The sequence below is a fragment of the Malus domestica genome, chromosome 16 (genome assembly GCF_042453785.1).
Source record: "Malus domestica chromosome 16, GDT2T_hap1".
NCBI classification, from domain to species: domain Eukaryota; kingdom Viridiplantae; phylum Streptophyta; class Magnoliopsida; order Rosales; family Rosaceae; genus Malus; species Malus domestica.
The window spans coordinates 18,299,620-18,320,549 of NC_091676.1; the positions used below are offsets into that span (position 1 = coordinate 18,299,620).

The following is a 20,930-nucleotide window of genomic DNA, read 5'->3' on the forward strand; positions in this document are numbered from 1 at the left end:
CCCTTCTTGGTCAGAGCGGTGTAGTGGGAGCTGCAAGCTTCACGTGTCTCAACTTTGTCAAAGAACTTTGGCAAAGTTATCTGTGGTACCCATGAGCTAATGTTGCGTGTGGGAAGTGGGTGATTGAACAGTAAGATTCATGTGCTTTCTACTTCACCAGAAATCTTCGACATAATGCCCATAATTTTCGCAAAGCTAACAGGTGCTGACAAGGCTGGAAAAGTAGGTGCCTCTTCGATTTCTGAGATCGGCCCTCGTGGTCTCTGAGCAGCCCAGCTTTTGAGAAAGCAAGCGCCCCTTCGATTTCTGAGATCGGCCTTCGTGGTCTTTGAGCAGCCCAACTTTTGAGAAAGCAAACGTCTCGTGGTCTCTGAGCAGCCCAGCTTTTGAGAAAGCAAACGCCTCTTCGATTTCTGAAGCTCCGTCGAGTGCAGATTTTTATAGAGGCTGGCATTAAGTTCCAAAACACACTTGAATCTCCACCAGTAGAAGCTCCATTCTTGCACTTCTAAGATCTTGATTTGTCCGACCTCTTCTCTCTTCAACACATTTGAAAATGTATGGCCCCTCCGACCGTCGTTTTGACTTGAACCTTGTTGAAGAGGCAGCCACGCCTTCTCCAGACAACATATGGCGCCCATCCTTCGTCTCCCCTACTGGTCCTCTTACCGTTGGGGATTCCGTGATGAAGAATGATATGACCGCTGCGGTAGTGGCCAGGAACCTTCTCACTCCCAAAGATAACAGACTACTTTCCAAACGGTCTGATGAATTGGCTGTTAAGGATTCTCTGGCTCTCAGTGTTCAGTGTGCAGGTTCTGTGTCTAACATGGCCCAACGCCTATTTGCTCGAACCCGCCAAGTTGAATCATTGGCGGCTGAAGTGATGAGTCTCAAACAGGAGATTAGAGGGCTCAAGCATGAGAATAAACAGTTGCACCGGCTCGCACATGACTATGCTACAAACATGAAGAGGAAGCTTGACCAGATGAAGGAATCTGATGGTCAGGTTTTACTTGATCATCAGAGATTTGTGGGTTTGTTCCAAAGGCATTTATTGCCTTCGTCTTCTGGGGCTGTACCGCGTAATGAAGCTCCAAATGATCAACCTCTGCTGCCTCCTCCCTCTAGGGTTCTGTCCAGTACTAAGGCTCCAAATGATCCCCCTCCAGTGCCTGCTCTTTCTGGGGCTCTACCGACTGCTGAGACTTCTCCTAAGCAACCTTTGTGAAGGCTCCCTCTTGTTTGTTTATTTTGACTCATGTATATGTACATATTTGTGACTTATCGGGGATATCAATAAATAGCTTTCCTTCATTTCAACGTATTGTGTTAAATACACTAAAACCTTCTTCGCTAAGTTCTCTGAATTTTCTTTTGTTGAAGCTTGTATGTTGAAGCTTTGTGAGTGAAGCATGTAGGTTGAGGTAGTATTCCCTTAATTTCCCGAGTGAGGAAAACTTCTCGGTTGGAGACTTGGAAAATCCAAGTCACTGAGTGGGATCGGCTATATGAATCTTTGAACGCAATTGTGCTCGGTCCTGTGTCATGTCCTCCGTTAGATCCAAGTACTCTAAGTCTTTTCTTAGAGTCTCTTCCAAAGTTTTCTTAGGTCTTCCTCTACCCCTTCGGCCTTGAACCTCTGTCCCATAGTCGCATCTTCTAATCGGAGCGTCAGTAGGCCTTCTTTGCACATGTCCAAACAACCGTAACCGATTTTCTCTCATCTTTCCTTCAATTTCAGCTACTCCTACTTTACCCCGGATATCCTCATTCCTAATCTTATCCTTTCTTGTGTGCCCACACATCCAACGAAGCATCCTCATCTCCGCTACACCCATTTTGTGTACGTGTTGATGCTTCACCGCCCAACATTCTGTGCCATACAGCATCGCCGGCCTTATTGTCGTCCTATAAAATTTTCCCTTGAGCTTCAGTGGCATACGACGGTCACACAACACGCCGGATGCACTCTTCCACTTCATCCATCCAGCTTGAATTTTATGGTTGAGATCTCCATCTAATTCTCTGTTCTTTTGCAAGATAGATCCTAGGTAACGAAAACGATCGCTCTTTGGTATTTCTTGATCTCCGATCCTCACCCCTAACTCGTTTTGGCCTCCATTTGCACTGAACTTGCACTCCATATATTCTGTCTTTGATCGGCTTAGGCGAAGACCTTTAGATTCCAACACTTCTCTCCAAAGGTTAAGCTTTGCATTTACCCCTTCCTGAGTTTCATCTATCAATACTATATCGTCTGCGAAAAGCATACACCAAGGAATATCATCTTGAATATGTCCTGTTAACTCATCCATTACCAACGCAAAAAGGTAAGGACTTAAGGATGAGCCTTGATGTAATCCTACAGTTATGGGAAAGCTTTCGGTTTGTCCTTCATGAGTTCTTACGGCAGTCTTTGCTCCTTCATACATATCCTTTATAACTTGGATATATGCTACTCGTACTCCTTTCTTCTCTAAAATCCTCCAAAGAATGTCTCTTGGGACCCTATCATACGCTTTTTCCAAATCTATAAAGATCATGTGTAAATCCTTTTTCCCATCTCTATATCTTTCCATCAATCTTCGTAAGAGATAGATTGCCTCCATGGTTGAGCGCCCTAGCATGAACCCGAATTGGTTGTCCGAAACCCGTGTCTCTTGCCTCAATCTATGCTCAATGACTCTCTCCCAGAGCTTCATTGTATGACTCATTAGCTTAATACCCCTATAGTTCATGCAATTTTGTACGTCGCTCTTATTCTTGTAGATAGGCACCAAAGTGCTCGTTCGCCACTCATTTGGCATCTTCTTCGTTTTCAAAATCCTATTGAAACGGTCAGTGAGCCATGTTATACCTGTCTCTCCCAAAACTTTCCACACTTCGATTGGTATATCGTCTGGGCCTACTGCTTTTCTATGCTTCATCTTCTTCAAAGCTACAAACACTTATTCCTTCCGGATTCGACGATAAAAAGAGTAGTTTCTACACTCTTCTGAGTTACTCAACTCCCCTAAAGAAGCACTCCTTTCATGTCCTTCATTGAAAAGATTATGAAAATAACCTCTCCATCTATCTTTAACCGCGTTCTTTGTAGCAAGAACCTTTCCATCCTCATCCTTGATGCACCTCACTTGGTTTAGGTCCCTTGTCTTCTTTTCCCTTGCTCTAGCTAGTTTATAGATATCCAACTCTCCTTCTTTGGTATCTAGTCGCTTATACATATCGTCATAAGCCGCTAACTTAGCTTCTCTCACAACTTTCTTCGCCTCTTGCTTCGCTTTTCTATACATTTCACCATTTTCATCGGTCCTATCCTTGTATAAGGCTTTACAACATTCCTTCTTAGCCTTCACCTTTGTTTGTACCTCCTCATTCCACCACCAAGATTCCTTTTGGTGTGGGGCAAAGCCCTTGGACTCTCCTAATACCTCTTTTGCTACTTTTCGGATACAACTAGCCATGGAATCCCACATTTGGCTAGCTTCCCCCTCTCTATCCCACACACACTGGGTGATTACTTTCTCTTTGAAAATGACTTGTTTTTCTTCTTTTAGATTCCACCATCTAGTCCTTGGGCACTTCCAAGTCTTGTTCTTTTTTCTCACTCTTTTGATATGTACATCCATCACCAACAAACGATGTTGATTAGCCACGCTCTCTCCTGGTATAACTTTGCAATCCTTACAAGTTATACGATCCCCTTTCCTCATTAGAAGAAAATCTATTTGTGTTTTTGACGACCCACTCTTGTAGGTGATCACATGTTCTTCTCTCTTCTTAAAGAAGGTGTTGGCTAAGAAGAGATCATATGCCATTGCAAAATCCAAGATAGCTTCCCCATCCTCGTTTCTCTCCCCAAAACCATGGCCACCATGAAAACCTCCATAGTTGCCTGTCTCCCTGCCCACGTGTCCATTTAAATCTCCTCCTATAAATAACTTCTCCGTCTGAGCAATTCCTTGCACCAAGTCTCCAAATTCTTCCCAAAATTTCTCCTTCGAACTCATATCCAACCCTACTTGAGGTGCGTACGCACTAATCACATTGATAAGTTCTTGTCCTATTACAATCTTGATTGCCATGACTCTATCTCCTACCCTCTTGACATCTACAACATCTTGTGTCAAGGTCTTGTCCACGATGATGCCAACACCGTTTCTCATTCTATTTGTGCCCGAGTACCAAAGTTTAAACCCTGAGTTTTCTAGATCCTTTGCCTTAAGACCAACCCACTTAGTTTCTTGTAGGCACATAATATTTATCCTTCTCCTCACCATAACTTCCACTACTTCCATAGATTTTCCCGTTAAGGTTCCTATATTCCACGTTCCTAAACGCATTCTACTCTCCTGAACTCTACCCTTCTGTCCTAGCTTCTTCACCCTCCCCCGTCCAATGGAATCAAAGTACTTCTTTTGTGTGTCCCGTGTAAAGTTGATAGGTGCATATGCTCCCAAACAACTTTGAGTGGAGTCGTTCGAAAAGAAGTTTCTATGGCCCCCTTGCTCATTTAACACTGCATCCGGGTGCCTATGGAGATACAGCGACCCTTGCTCACTTATCACTGTGCTCGGGCCACACAGCGCTCCACTTACGAGTGACGCCCTAGCTTTAGCGCGATTTCGTTCTGAATTCATTTTCATAAGGATTCGACGTAACTGTGGAGTGCCGGCTGTCGACTACCTGACGCCCTCCCCCTCCTCCTTTACCCGGGCTTGGGACCGGCAATGTAAGATAAACTTACATAGACGGAGTTAATCACTGAATATAAAGAACAAAATATAACCTTCAAAACATGAACTCATAGCCCTGAAGAAAAACCCTACCCGCGTTCCCGTCTTTGGCTTTGTAGTCGGCAGTAATCTTTCTTGATCTCTTACTTCTTTTTCTCTCTCCAATTCCATTCGAGCAGAGTCTTTCTGGTTGTAATTGCTCTCTCGCTTTGTCGATGAGAATTTCATGATTGTGGTCGTGATCATGACTTTGAAATGTGTGACCTCTTGAATTGCTTTAAGGATCACATTTTTTATATGTGTTCTTGATTATATTCTTAATGAAATTTCTTTTGATAAAAAAAAAATGTGAATCGCGAAATAAATTGTCATCATTTATGAACTGTCACTTTTTATAAATTAATTTGAGACCAGGAAGAATCTAGCGTAATTATTTTTGATAAGCAATGCAAGTTGGTACATTTATATTTGCATCCAGGATTATGATTCACACACCCATTTATGTTCATATACAACAGTAAAAAAAATAAATTTTCATTTTATACAAAACACCTATCTAACCTTCAAAACATTTAAGGGTAAATGCATTTTGCATCCTCAAGTTTGAGTGCAATTGCAATCTCATATATCATCTTTATAATTCATACACAAACTTATAATTATGTAGCAATGTCTTACATCCGTCATTCATTATGTTTTTTGAACTGTTAAATGATGACTTGGCTATAATAAACTTATATTTATGATGATGTGCCATAGAAGACTTGAAATAGGGAATTTCATGCCCATATTCAGGTACCAGGGTTTGACTCTAGTACATGGCGCTCTGGGTAAGACGATTCTGGTAGTGGTGCCAAGATGTTAGCACTAGCTTCTCCTTGAATTTTGCTTCTGTTCAAAATATCTTGGCGGTGGCGAGTTGCCTGATAATTGGAGGCCCAGAGAAGGTGTTATATTTGGTGGCTAGAACTGGCTTTGCACTGGAAGATGCCAGAAGAAAATCAGAGGTTCCCGTTCGAATATTCACGTTCCTAGCGCTTCTTACAAAAGCCTGTCATCATCAAAAAATAGGCATTTTAACAAATGTTCATTAAGATTGACATAACTTCTCACTTTGATCCTTGACAATAAAAATCGATAGAAGTGGTCCATGAGTTTGCGCACCGTCAATATCCTCGTTAATTGGAAGATTGGTTTGACAAAAATACCTTAAAATGTGGTCTTGTGGTCGTTCATATGACAATTTAACAAGAATATTAACAGATTTTTCACGAAATAACTAAAATAATTTAGGGTGAACAAATTCATGGACTACTCATATCGATTTTCATTATCAGTTACCAACATGAGGAGTTATACCAATCCTAAAAACTATTGTGGCTAAAAAGTCACGGAAATTATTCACGTGCCTCTTAAAACATAACGATCCTTGAAGTGTCGTTTTTCTATAGAGCTGGGCCACACTTATCTGCTAAATTCCGAGATGAACATGGTTATAAATAGAGGCACTGGGCAGCAATGAACTGCACGGAACAGCCCACTAGCCCTTGTTCATAAGCCATCCTTCTGGGTTCTTCCTTCAGCTTTTTTCCCCAGAGCTAAGCTAGTAAGCCATTTTCCATCAACCATGCTAGGCATAGCACAAAATGTGGTGAGCAAGGTGACCTCGGTGGTCGCCACCACTGCTCAGCACATTGAGGGTGAGCTCAGCCTCTTCACTATGTCCGACACCAAAATATTAGAGCTCATTTATGCAACCCACGTCCATGAGGACGACTCCTTTGATGTTGATTCTCTCTTCCTTGTCACTGAAACCATCATCAAGCGTTCGACCCAGATCGTTGATAGCATTGTGCAGGTATGAGATTGTGTAACATCTCTATGTTCTTCCGCGAATTAAAAGAGAAATGTTAACTACAGTCGCTTAAACGCTTAATGAACGAGGTAGCGCTTGCTTAAGATTCTCAGAATAGTCTGTGTGCTTATATTGGGAAGACTGTTAGTTAGAGTGAAACGTAAACCAGGGTCTGTTAACTTCAATTTCCTACCTGACAATAGCTAGTATAGCTCTTAATTGCGATGGCTGTGCTAGATTCCCTTGCATTTATTAAAAATAATACTATGGCACTTGATATTTCAGTTGGTTTTGTCCTGAAAATTGGAAGAGATGAAGTGGGTAAGTGACGTTTTGTTTGAGTACTTGACATATAGATCCAACGATTAAGTAGTCGTTTTCAGTCCGATCTGAGGCAGCAAATTAACCTAAAGGGGCCCTGGTTCCCAACACTAACGATTTGCAATTTGATAGCTTTTTTGGGGGCATGCTCGAAAAATACAAAAATTCTATTGAAAATAGAATAGTTCTGGATTTTTAACCATTAGGTCTTAGTTTTTGTCCAAATATCTTACAGTTAAAAATTTAGAATATCCGATACTCCGGAGCAGCATAGAAAATCCCCTAAAAGCATTGTCGAATCGGGAGTTATTGCACTAAACCAAAAGAAGGAAATAATTAACTTGATCTAGAGTCATAGTTCTAAAATATGTTACTGCAAAATATGTAGAAGGAAAGTACCATTCAATACCTATGGCATGTTTTATTAGCACCTCACGTTTTGTTCAAATTATTAGAACATTGATTTTCTGCATCATTAAAAAAAATTTGAAAACTATTTTATGTCTAACTTTTTATTAGAAAATATTCCTTTTCCGTTAATGAAATGTAGAGAATTTTTTGTAATAATTTTATCAGAACACTTTTCTTATAATTAAACTTAACTTTTTACCTTAGGAAAAAATTAATTTGGGACTGCTCTTAGAAATTGATTTTCTTAATGAAATGTAGAGACTGCTCTTAGAAATTTGTTTTAGATAAAAACATGGTAAATGTTCCACCTCATAACTTCAAACGAGCTATTTTTTTCCAAAACAAAATGAGTTTAGAGCCTTTTAGTACATTAAGGTAAACGATTACAAGATTTACAGTACTACGAACACAGAGGTTGGTATGTTCCATTTTTAAGATACCCAGTCTACCACAAAAGTACTCATCACAGTAGACATTATTGAGCTGGACAAGTTGTTTCACCTTGATGTTTTCTTTTGATTTATCTTCTTTGACACCTTTTTCTCCTTAGGTTACAATACAGCTCTTGAACGCTGACTTCTGGACGTTTCCTTCTCCTATTGATATTGATAATGCTGTTGCCTCTGGACCTCTTTAATTTTGTATTTAACAGAAGAGCCACATACAATTCTCTGTTGGTAAATCGGACACGTATAAATTAAAAGCTTGAAAATGATTTTATTAATAATAATCTTCACTAAAATTAGAAGTTTTAAAGATTTGGAATCCAAATCATTATCAAAAAGTAAAAAACCAAATGTATAATATTACTTCTTTCTCCAACAATATCTGGTTTCTTTTTTGGGACTAATCCAACAATATCTGATTAATGAAGTGATTAGAAGTAAGAAATATCTTGCAATTATATTACTGAGCTGAGTTTAATTTTAAGTATCAGCAAACTTCCAAATGGTGAATAATTACTAGTAACTTGTTGCAGGGCACCCAAGTACATGTTGAAACCATTGATGAGAAGCCCCCCAAAGCCACCTTCAGTTCTCCATTGTGCACTCTCAAGTCCATTGGCTGTGAGGTCATTATTTACAATATTGCATAACAAATTGAATAATTCTTAATTTTCCTTTCATTTTTCCAAAAAAAAAAAAACAATTCTTATAGTTCCTATAAAAAAAATACGGGTTTAATTATCTTCAATTTCTTTCAGATGTCATGCAAGCCACCAGGTGAAGAAATTGCCCACAAGTCAACCTTGGCAATACTCAACAAGCTCTCAACTTATTCATGGGAAGCCAAGGCAGTGCTGGCCTTTGCAGCATTTGCTTTGGAATATGGAGAGTTCTGGCTCCTTGCCCAAACTCAACAGAGCGACCTACTTGCTAAGTCCGTCGCAATCCTCAAGAGAGTGCCAGTCCTTCTCAAGCCCACGGACCTCCAGAAGCGCAGGCAAGCTGTTGTCGAACTCAACGTCCTGATCAAGACCACATTGCAAGTGATTGAGTGCATCTTTGAGCTTGAGAAGCTTTCTGCTTATGATCCAAAGGATGTGCCAGCATTGGCAATTGCAATGGATCACATACCGGTCGATGTCTATTGGTCTATCATAACTATTTTTTCTTGTGCAACTAAGATCACCCTTCTAACCAGTGATGAGTAAGTTCTTTATTTCCAAACCAATCACCCTGTATAAGTATATATTTATGATCATTACAATTTTAAAACAAGTAATATTTATCTGACTTGGTTTCCTGCGTTGTAGAGAGAAGCCATATGATTTGTCCCAATTTGCTCAAAAAATCCACTACATCCTCAACAAGCTTAAGATACAATTGTTAATCTGCAAAAAACAGATAGGTGAGTACTTGAGTACTTGTACTGTTGTACACATACATGTTACACTTGATATGCATTGCTGAAAACTAAGTGTTTTCTGTGTAAAACAGAGGAGGCGGAGACCTACCGGAAGCTGAGGAAACTTTTTCAGACCCCTGCCGAAGTTATGGAGGTTTTCAAGGCCTTGATTTTCACTAAGGATACCGTGCAGCCAATTATTGATGGTTCGACTAACAAAACGGTTTGCTCTCATAGCACGTTACTACTCTTTGATAAATTTTACTATTACCGTTTGTAGTGTATGTAGCTAATTAATGTAATCATTGTCATAAATTTTTCAAACAGGTTAGCATTGATGTGCTGAGGAGGAAGTATGTGCTTTTGTTCATTTCCACCCTTGACATTTCTGATGATGACATTTCGATTATCAAACCAGTTTATGAGGGGACAAAGAAAGACGATAAGTATAAGATTGTGTGGATCCCTATTGTGGAGCAATGGACTGATGACCTACGAAAGAAGTTCGAGGTCTTGAGGGCCAAGATGCCATGGTACACTGTGCAGTACTTTGCGCCTGTAGCCGGCGTCAGATTCATCAAGGAGGAGTGGCACTTCAAGGGCAAGCCCGCTGTGGTAGTGATGAACCCGCAAGGCAAGGTGGAAAATACGAATGCTATCCACTTGATTCGGATTCATGGAATGAAGGCATTTCCTTTTCATAAGGGAATAGAAGATACTCTCACAAATGACAAAGAATGGATCACTCCCATTGTGAATGATATTCACCCAACCATACAGACCTGGGTAATTAATTCAATTCATTTTTCACAATTCCACAGCATTACAGCACCAATTTTAATTCAAATTTGTGGGTATAATTTTTATTTCTTTGTTCGAGCAGATCAAAGAGGAGAAGTACATCTTCTTCTATGGAGGCAAAGACAATGACTGGATCCAGCAGTTCACAAAGAAAGCAACTACCATTGCCAATGACCCCTTCATCAAGGAATTGAAGATCAATATTGAGCTATTTTGTGTTGGCAAGAGCCCGAAAGGCGGAGAAGACCTTGGAATTCTCGGGAGATTTTGGAATGGAATTGAGAGCTTGTTCTTCACCAAAGTCAACAAGCAAACTGACACTGTGACCAAAGAAGTCCAGAAGCTGCTTTCCTACAAAAATGAGGGTGGATGGGCTGTGCTTACTAAGGGGTCCACTGTGGTGGTGAGTGGCCATGGCTTCACAATCTTGAAGGTCCTTGACGACTTCGACACATGGAAGAACTTCATAAAGGAGAAGGGCTTTGAATTCTCGTTCAAAGCATACTACGAGAAGGTGATTCAGACTATGAGGCACTGCTGCCGCCTTGACATCCCGAGCGTTGCTGGAAAGGTCCCGGAGACCATGAAATGCCCAGAGTGTCCGCGCACCATGGAGACATTCGTGAGCTACAAGTGCTGCCACACTGATTCTCCCATCAACGCGCATCATTGAAGGGTTTGCTGTTTTGAGTCTATGAGGTCATCTTATGACTATACTACGAGGTTATGAACTTATGCGTTGTGTTTGTGTGGTTCGTAGTGTCGTCCTTGGGACTTGAATAATGGGCATTTTCATTATTATGTAATCTGATGATGCCTACCAATCTGAGTGGTGAGTGTTGTGTGATGTGTACGTGTGTCTTACGATGCAATGTTATGTTTTAAGTTTAATGTTTTCGTAGCACTTTTCACCCTCGATCTCATGGGTATTTCTTTGAATTTATTACATTGACATGATCAATTGACCTGGTAAATCCAAGCATGATATTATTTGGTGGTTTTCATTTTTTAGATATGATTATAAATATAACATAGAATTGGGTTCTATTATTTAGGTGCAATCTTTACTTATAGAGAACAACCGAAAAAGGTCATACGACCGACGAAAACTCATCTAACCCAATAGCAATTAGCTAAGATTGAGCAACCTTCTCATGCGTGAGCCTTGAGCCATATTTAATTGATCATCACCAATTTAATGCAGGTAGAGTATCTCGAACATAAATGGGAAAAGAATGACAAATAGAAAGCATTGTTGGATTTATTTTAATCAAATGATTGTAAGAGGTAGTCCTTAACATAAGAAACTTATTTAACATTTAAATAAACACACATTATATGTTTGCTCCCCATATTTTTATTATGTTTCAATACTTCATAATAAACAGACACTTATTTACACTAAACAATAGATTTACTTAAATCCACCTAGTCCGCCTAGACTCCGCTTAGCCGCCTAGGCGCTAGGCTCCAACCCACCGCTTGACTAGCGCCTAACGTTTTTTAGAACCTTACTTTTGTTCATTTAAAATACTCAACCAAATGTTTTTGTCATTTTCAATGATTGGTTTTATCCTTAGAGTTAAGAATCTATAGGTGTTGGATAAATTAAAATATAATGAAGCCATTTTTCATTAATTTCCTAATATAAGGACTAATTAAGGTGGACCCAAAAGGCTAGGCCAGCACAAAACAAAGAAAAGAGGGGGTACCTTACCTTATCGTACCTGATAAGGTTTGATCATTTGACCAACATAATAGCAACAACAACAAAGCCTTATCCTATTAATTGGGATTAGCTTTAAGAATCTTAGAATGTCATTGTGCTTGGTTTTGTGCTTGTCTTCTGTTAGATACAAGTAGTCCAAATCTTTTCTTAGAGTCTATTTCAAAGTCTTCGATCATATGACCAAACAAAAAAAAAGTCATATTTGAATGATCATGGAAAAGCCTGCCTGAAAATGCAGTGGTGACCGAGGAGTTTTCTGTCTAACTAGTTATTACCGATGATGAGCAAGAGAAACACATGGAGATGGAGGATAGGGATGAGGGTGAAGGTAGTGAACGGACCAGCCTTTTCGCCAGGTCTCAATCATGAAGCTCATTTTTGCAGTTAATTACCTTGTTCCTGAGGGACGCCAGCTTTGATGTTCATGTGCTATTCATAGTCAAAAAATAAATGACAATATTATTGGGCAAGTATTTTTTCTCTTTGAGTAAAGCGATAACATTAGTGGGTTAAATAGTTAACTTAATTATTAAGGAGGAGGAAAATTTATAAGGATCGAACCCGTATTAAATGCATTGACGTGATTTCTTTCCGACACTGCGATAAATAACCCGTTGTAGTTGCCATTGCCTCCCTGCAACCGTAATATTCTATTCCTTGTTCTTCTTTCTTATCTGTAGCAAGAGGGAAAAACTTGATATTCGCACCACCATCTTTGAGCCAAGAGACTCGATCTTTGCTTCCAATATTACTCTTCCTTCTTCCAAAGATCCGATCAACAAAAGGAGGGGATGTTCTTCTCTCTAATAGGAATTATATATTTAATATTAAATCTTGCAAGTTATATATTTTTATCATAAACAATATTACTATATATTATAAGCTATAATCTAAGAGAAGTCCCGGAAAAAGTTGAACTCGAAATACATTGGATTGAAAAAATATACATCATCCACCAAGGTAATTCACCATTTGCATCAAGTATTTGTATATTACTAGTATAATACTTTGGTTCCTCTCTCTCTCCTTCTGAAACTTACATTTTATCTTCGGAAAATTCGCTTCAACTAAGAAAAAAAAAGAGTAGATACATGCTAAACTATGTCTAGCCCGTTGGAAATCTATTTGTTACTCTAAATTTGACTCAATCTCTCTTCAATCTTACATGACTTTGGAGTTATATGCAAAGTCATATTTGACTTTGGCTATTACCCTAGCGCTAAAAGTGGGATCCCCGCCTTAGAAAATACAAAAGTCATATTTGAGGCCAAATTTGATTCAATTCCTCTATAATGCACAAGAGTTAAAAAGCAAAAAAGTCAAATTTGACTTCGTATGGTTGAGCAAGCAATCTAGAACACCAACGTTAGTTGCCCAATCCTTCGCATTAGGAGGCTCTCAAATTCACACTATGGCCAATCCTTTGCATTAGGAGTGATGATGTTCCGCTGCAGGTGGAAGCTCTTGCGGCTAGAGAAGGAGCAGCTTTGGCGGTGGAAAGGAGATTCCAAAACTTTACCGTAGAGGGTGATTCCTTCTGAATAGCATCAGTTTTACAGGAGCAGTCTACCAATCTGGGACAAGGATTGTCTGCCCTCCCACTTCCGGTGCCCTCCCACTTCCGGTGCCCTCTCGTGCCCTCCTGTTTTGTGTGGTCACGGTTAAGTCACGTCAACATTTTATATTATTTTTTTTATAAAGATAATAAGATAAAAATGAATAGTAATATAAAATGTTGACATGGCTTAACCGTGACCACACAAACAGGAGGGCACATGAGGGCACCGGAAGTGAGAGGGCAGACAATCCTTGTCCACCAATCTGTCCTTAGTGGGACACTCTTAAGAGGATGAAATATCTACTCCTAAATATTCTCTATGATTCTCCCGATTTAATACAAATTCTATAACCTGAAATGATTCTTCCTTAACTAGTACAAATACACTCTTTTAGGCTTCACCTCGGGTAACGCAATTATTGCATACTTTATTCTCTTGCCTATTGCTTGAATCTAATACGGCTTACTAACTTGATAGTCGGAGAGCCATTGGCCAACACCCCATCAGTCCCTAGGTTACTTTACAGTTTGTTTATTGTTTTACAGGTAGTAGAATTTGTGAATCTCATCCCCTCATGGTGATGCGCGAATTTGGTTCCAACAATACTCAAACTTATAATTTTGTTGCAATGTCATACATATGTTAGTCAATATGTTTTTTTTTTTTTTTAACTGTGATATGACGACTTGGCTATAATAAACTCATATTTATGTTGATGTGGAATTTCAAAATACTTGAAATACGAAATTTCAAGCCCAGATCCAGATACCGAGAGTGGATTCTGGTACATGGGTGCAGGGCCGGCCCAGGCCCAGTGCAAGCAGGGCAACCGTCCGGGGCCCAAAAAAATTAGGGGCACCAAAATTATTAGGGTGGTATATTTATATATGTTTTTATAAGAGTATAAATTTATAGAATTTGGTTCAAAGACATAGAAATTTAACTAGAAGTGGTGGTTTGTCATTTGAAAATAATGAGGAGGTCTTGGTTCAAAACACCATGTGTGCTTATTTACTTTCCATTTTTTACAAATTTCTTTTCATAAGAGTATAAATTTATAAAATTTGGTTAAAGGATCAAGAAGTGTAATTATAAACAATGATTTTTGATGTTTAAAATTGACAAAAGGTCCTAAGTTCGAAATGCTATGTGCATGTTTATTCTTTTCAATTTTTACAAATTTTTGTTTGGTTGTTAATTTATTTTTAGTTACTATCTAGTAGCTATGATGGGTTGTTATTTTTAAATATTCGTTTTAATTCAAGTCTAATCTTCAACAAAGAATAATACGTAGACCAAATTTGCAAATTATATGACGTGTTATCAAAATGTTTAATTTAGTGCCCATTCACTGATAATACATATCAATTAAAGACTCGAAAACATCATTATTTTTTAGTCCCATATTGACAAGGTTAGTAAATAAGAAAAAAAACACCTCACGATTTATTCAAAAACACATTCAAAGTTCAGATGGAAAATAAAACTCATCATCTATCTACTTGTAAACCCGAAGTTTTTTTGTTTCCCTCTCTCAATACAAAATAAAGTAGTCTTTTTGTGTTTCTAAATTATTGAGTTTGAAGTGTTTTTTCTAAGTATAATTTTATCGATATCTTACGTGTGAAAATAAATAATTTTCTTACATGAAGTTAGGGCACTTTTTTTTATGTCGCCCCGGGCCTCAAAAATCTTTGGACCGGCCCTGCATGGGTGCTCTACGTCAGAGGATTGCAGCATTGGTGCCAAGATGTTTACACCAGCTTCCCATTCGATTTAGCATCTATCCAGAATATCTTTGTGGTGGCGAGTAAAGGCAACGCAATCCTCTTAATTGTGTACCTTAATCATTGGAGACTCGAATAAGGTGTTGTAGTTGGTGGTTGGAACTGGCTTTGCACTTAAAGATGCAACCGAAAATCGATGAAAGCCGGAGGTTTTAAGGTTTGAAGAGAGGCTGGAAAATTTCAAAGGTTTTCTACACTCAGAAGATTTGGAAGTTCTTTGAAAGCGGAAGAAATGAAAAAGAAAAGTTTGAGATATTTATGGAGGATATTTTGAAAGCGTCTCTCTGTTGAATCTGGGAGGACTCTTCTCGAGATTTGTGTATCCGATGGCCAAAATCACTCAGTAACACAACAGGTAGCTTTTCGTTTCTCGTGCACACATGAAATGTAATCTCTCATTATTGTTGTCTTTATGGTACAACTCTCGAGATCACACGCCTAAATTAAGAATGTCGCCATTACCTCACAACGATAACGAGACCGAATTGCCACATGTCAAAGAATATCAAACAGTAGCTATTCTGATTGACTCTGAAAGGCATGGTCTTTGGATAATTATTCATCCTCATGTGGAATGCCCTTTCAGGTACATAGTTAAGACCATTTGTGGGACCATGAATTTTCTAGGGTTAGAGTAAAGCATATCAAAATACGCGTACCTCAGAAGTCTAGTTATAAACTCAACAGCTTTAATTGGATCACGCTACTCAAATGGACAAACGATGCCACCACATCGTGCTATACTCTGGAAAGGTAGGCGAAGTATGCCGAATTCGCTAAGATCGACTATTCTTGTTCCGCAAGACACTGAATATGATCTAGTTGGGGATTAGCGGGTTTCCTATATTCTTGAAGATTTTTACAATTTAGGGATTGGTGTGGGCTGCAAGTAATCACACTCCTTAGAGAAAACAATATCTAACCCTAGATATCCTCTTGGATTCTATCGGTTTAATAAGGATTCCATATCCGAAAAGGTATCTCACCCGACTAGTGCAAATATCCTCATCTAAGGCATAACTCTGGTAACGCATATTACGCGATTCACACACAGTTTGCTTATTCTCTTTCCTACTATTTGAGCCTTAATATTGCTTACTAACTTGGTCGTTGGAGCCTTTAGCCGGTACCCTACATGTATCCAAGGTCTTGTTACGGTTGTGTGTTTTTGTACAAATAGCTGGACATGCGTAGCACCTCAATCAACAGCGAAGCACGAATTTGGTTCTGACAACGCTCATTAAATCAATTGAGTTGCTGATCATTAAATCAATGGAGTTGGCTTGGATTCATAAAGGTCGTACCCAGTGCACAAGGCTCCCGCTTTACGCAGGGTCTGGGAGAGTTGGCTTGGATTCATGCTTAGTATAATGTTTGAATTGCAAGGGATTCAATGTTAGCTATTCACTTCTTTCACTCCCCTAGTTTGGTCCCTTAACAACTTCAGGTGGATTGGCAAAAAGGTTTAGAGCGTTTTTGTCAAATATCGTTTAAAGTTGCTTATATTTTCCGAGAAGGTAATCCACTACAAAAAAAATATGACTAGTGTGCACAAAAAGTTATTTGTGCCCTATAAGGTCAAAGGGCACCAACTTATGTATCAATTGCCAAGACAGCTAGTGCTTGTTTTATGCTTCTGCACTTCTAATTTTCATTTTGTAATTGCATGTTTCTACAATTCTCTGCGAGTAAACAACCCCTAGAATTTGGAGATTTTCATTGCTTAATTGAAGTGAATGACTATTACATTCTTTTGTATTTTTTTTGGAAACATGGTTGGTGGGTTTGGGTGTTGGGACTCAGGGTGTTAGGGAGAGAACGAGAGAGGTCAGACATGTGATGCTGATGGGGTTTAGGGGATGGGTGCTCATCGAATGGAGATGTTTGGTGTTTCATTTTGCTTTTGGGGTGGGGTGGCTTCAGAAATATGAGGAACAAAGTTGAAATTTTTGAAGAATTTTTTGGATATGAGGTGGATTCATAACATTGTGGGGTGTGTATTGAACAACCCTTTTAAAAATTTGATTAAAGTTCTTAACTAATATGCACATCAGCAAGTGGATAAATTAAATGTCAATGTGCTCTCAAAATGCTATATACTGATTTCTCAATTTAGCCTTCTTGAGCATTTGGTTAGCTATTATCCGAATTAAATTGCTTTAATTTTAGGGAAGGTCAAAACAAACTTACATAAACTTAATTATCTCTTTATTAATAATTAACTAGTATATGGGCACATACAAAGTGTTTGACATTTTTTTATTTTTGTTTTTGAAGTGGAAGGAGAGAGGAAGAGTGTGATCGAGAATGTGAGAGTGGGAGTTTTTTTTTTTTTGTTTTTGTTTTTTTTAAATTTAAATTTTTTTTAGTTTTTAATTAGAGATATGTTAGAATTACATGTAAAATTACATTTCTACCCATATTTTTTTTAGTTTTTAATTAGAGATATGTTTGAAAAAAAAAAAAAAAAGATAAATTTTGATTGTGTAAAATTACATTTCTACCCATATTTTTTTTTCATGTTCAGTTTTAATTAGAGGGTTAAACTGGTAATTTTATAGGATTTTGGTTGACAATGAGTGTTTTATTAATATGTAGTTTAGATATTATTGACCTTAAGCATCATTTTTTAACTTTTAATACGTACGGTTTTTTTTACATTTCACATTTTTTACATCTCAGAACAGTTAGATGAAAGATCGATGCCTCAATTTTCTATTTATATTGGTACGTTCAAATTCAAATGTACCAATTAGTTAAGGTAGGTTTGTGATATATTTTTGGTACAATCTATTTCTATTGGTTAGTTTGAATTCAAGTGTACCCATAAGTTTAGGCACGTTTGTGGTACATTTTTTGTACATTTGTGGTACGTTTGTTTAAATGAACTTATAAATTTAGATATGTTTTTTGCTAGAATCAATTGGGTACATTTGTTTTACATGTACTATGGGTACATTTTCATAAATTTTGTTACCATTTGTACATTGATTTATATGGTATGATGTGAGAATAAAATTGAAAAAAAAAAAGAGAGAAAATTGCATGAACAATATGTGGCAACTATTAACATGTATGTACAAAACCAAGTATGACGCCCAAAAATATCGGTGACTAAGGGCTTTTGATAATCTAAGGAGTGTGAAGAAGAGTATACAAAGATTGGAGGAATCAGCTATGTCCTGCAGGGGACTCCAAAGACTTGAGATACTGAGAAGGTGGGTCTTACTACTTAAAGAGGTAGAGAGGCTGAAGCTTTCTCAGGGTTCCGGCGACAATTCCAGTGACAGCCAACCTTGAAGTAGGTCTCAAGCAACTCCTCATAACCTCAGGTACATTCTACACGTAATGTATGTGAAAATGTGCCTCAAATATGTGATTTTCAGTTCAAAACCTAATCGCTACGTTTTCAGGCGAATTTATAAAGAGTCAGCGAGCTCGGTTCTAGCTAGATTCTGTCAAATTAGGCAGTAATTGGCCACTCGCTCCTAACCCCCAAGCATGTGTTACGCGGAGGCAAGGTATTGTAATCTATCTCTCCTCTCTTCCTCTCCTTCTCTATCTAGCCCTCTCTCCAGGATCAATTCAATGCTGTAAAAATCTCCTGACTTTGGTTTTATGTTGAATTTTACTGTTTGTAGGCCCTCTATCACTCTCTCAACAAAAGCGCCTTTTCCATGCTCGACAGTCCCACATGCAAGTAGTCACTCTTCTGCTCATGTTTCTGGTTTGGTTTCTCTTATTTTTATGGTTCTCTGCTTGGAAAACCGAAGCATATGAGTTCGATTGAGAAATCCATTTGTTATATTATATGCTTGCATTTTAGACATCCGTAGATTATTGTTTTTCTAGGGTTTTATGTTTTTTTGTATGAGTTTAGTTATCGAATGGATGAATCAAGATTCTTACTTCGTCAAGTAATATTAATAATTTTTCTCCTAACTCTCATAGTGTTCACTAGGGCTTTCCTCCCAAGTGTTTCTAAAAGAGGATACATGTTTTGGAGTTTCTTGCCATGGTACTGAGGAGGGGTGATGATGAAAAATTTATGGAACTTACAAGATAGGTGTACAGTGACCAATAGTTCATCACCCTGAAATTTGTTTCATTTCATTTAGGCAAGATATTCCCATACAATTCCTTTCAGTTGATTTGAAACACAAACTGTCAAAAAGATGATACGTGTGATGTATTATATACACGTTGTCTCTTGATAATTACGAGGAGACAGACAGATTAGTCAGATAATATACACCATGAGTAGTGAAAGGGAGAGGAAGAAAGGTCTGCTTATATATACATAAAGTTTTAGCTCCACACATAAACTCACTCTCACTTAATTCGTTGGGACTTATTCAACCTGAAATACCGATTCATTTTAGTTAAAAATAAAAAGCTTCTCTTCTTTTCTTCATTTATGCAGCGGCTTTGCCATGGATGACTTGATATGCTCAAAGTAGCTTCCCCTTCACCATATTACAGAATAAATAAATCTTCTCTAAGAAGTATATATGTCGTTGCAAACGACACAATGCTCTAATATTAATCTAGCCATAACTCTATTCAGACTACTTATAGTCACTCTATTGATCTTACTTTTTTATTTTTGTCTTTTTTGAATAGGTGGAGGTGTTCTGTTTTGTACATTTTCTCTTTGCCGCTACGCAATAGGTTAGTTTTCTCTTTTGCTATTCAAGTGAAATCTGTTGGTTCCTTATTTCTATAGTTATAGATATTGTTAGGGTGCATTTGGTGTGTTTGGTTGGGATATAGGTTTAGTTGAAATAGTATGATTTTTTATTAGTGTTTTTTTATTTTATTAATTTAATGACTTATTGTTGTCTCATTATAGACAACATTAACTATAATGAAGATGGAAGATGCTAAGCCTGAAGTTTCAGCTTCCAACAATTCAAATTTCGAGAGCAGTGATTCTGGTCTTCTCCAAGATCGATTTACTGATTTGTGTAAGGTTCAACTTCCAACGCTTTTTGCCCCCTTTTGACTGATCGAATTTATCATTTTGTTCTTTCTTATTGTAATGTCATTTTGTTTGTTTTTTCCCATTGCTTTGATTTTGATTATTAGTGTCTGCATCATGGCTATTTGTTAGTGGAAAGCCAGATAAATGTGTAGGCCATAATGGTTTAGAGTCTTAGGGAGGGATTTTAAACAAATTTGATTTGAGTTTATGTTTGTGGTATTTTGTTGGGTTCAATGTGAGTGGTTTTCTTAGGGTTTAATAACTTTAGTTTGTTCATTCCCTATGTTAGAAATGATACTCAGAAAGCTTGAATAAATGGAACTGTGCAAGGGCTCCTTTGATGTGGTTCTTTACTGGAACTTGAATACAAAGACCGTTGGCCTCATTTGATGTTAAAGTTTGATGCTACACTGGTTTATTGAATTGTGCTAGGGCTGTGAGAAATTGGATTTTTAGCTTAGCTTTCGTGATGTCTAAGTTTCATTTTCTGGGACATTGATCTAAATTAAGGGCGATTTGGTTTAATTTGCTTTGCTTTTGATATGGTATCGTGTTAATTTGTGATCATAAAAAATGGGATTTTGTTTCCTGAAGAGAAACGATGGAGGTGATGATTGTTTCCCAAATGATCAAAGCTGAAATAACTCAGTCAATTATATCTGTGTTAGCAGGGACACCAAGCCACATCAATAGAAATACGTACAAATTATCAAGAATTAGTACTTATTCTAATTACAGTGAAAATATGTACAAATTATCAAGAGTTAGTATAGGTTTAGACATCGACAGAAATACAACAAAAATGAAGGTACGAAATTTTTTAATGTAATGAATGGTAACTTAGTGTGTCTGTATGCATGATGCACATATTGTATAAGGTAATGCCTTTCGTTATT

The 20,930-nt window shown here is 37.9% G+C and overlaps 1 protein-coding gene across 1 annotated transcript; it reads left to right on the forward strand.

Annotated features, from left to right (window-relative positions):
* The first annotated feature begins 6,366 nt into the window (after positions 1-6,366).
* LOC103404020 (protein SIEVE ELEMENT OCCLUSION B-like) lies at positions 6,367-10,648 on the forward strand. Its single transcript, NM_001328736.1, is given in 7 exon segments — positions 6,367-6,597; positions 8,306-8,398; positions 8,531-8,976; positions 9,083-9,177; positions 9,267-9,397; positions 9,502-9,960; positions 10,058-10,648. Coding segments are annotated over 7 exon segments (2,046 nt in total).
* The last annotated feature ends 10,282 nt before the right edge of the window (positions 10,649-20,930 follow it).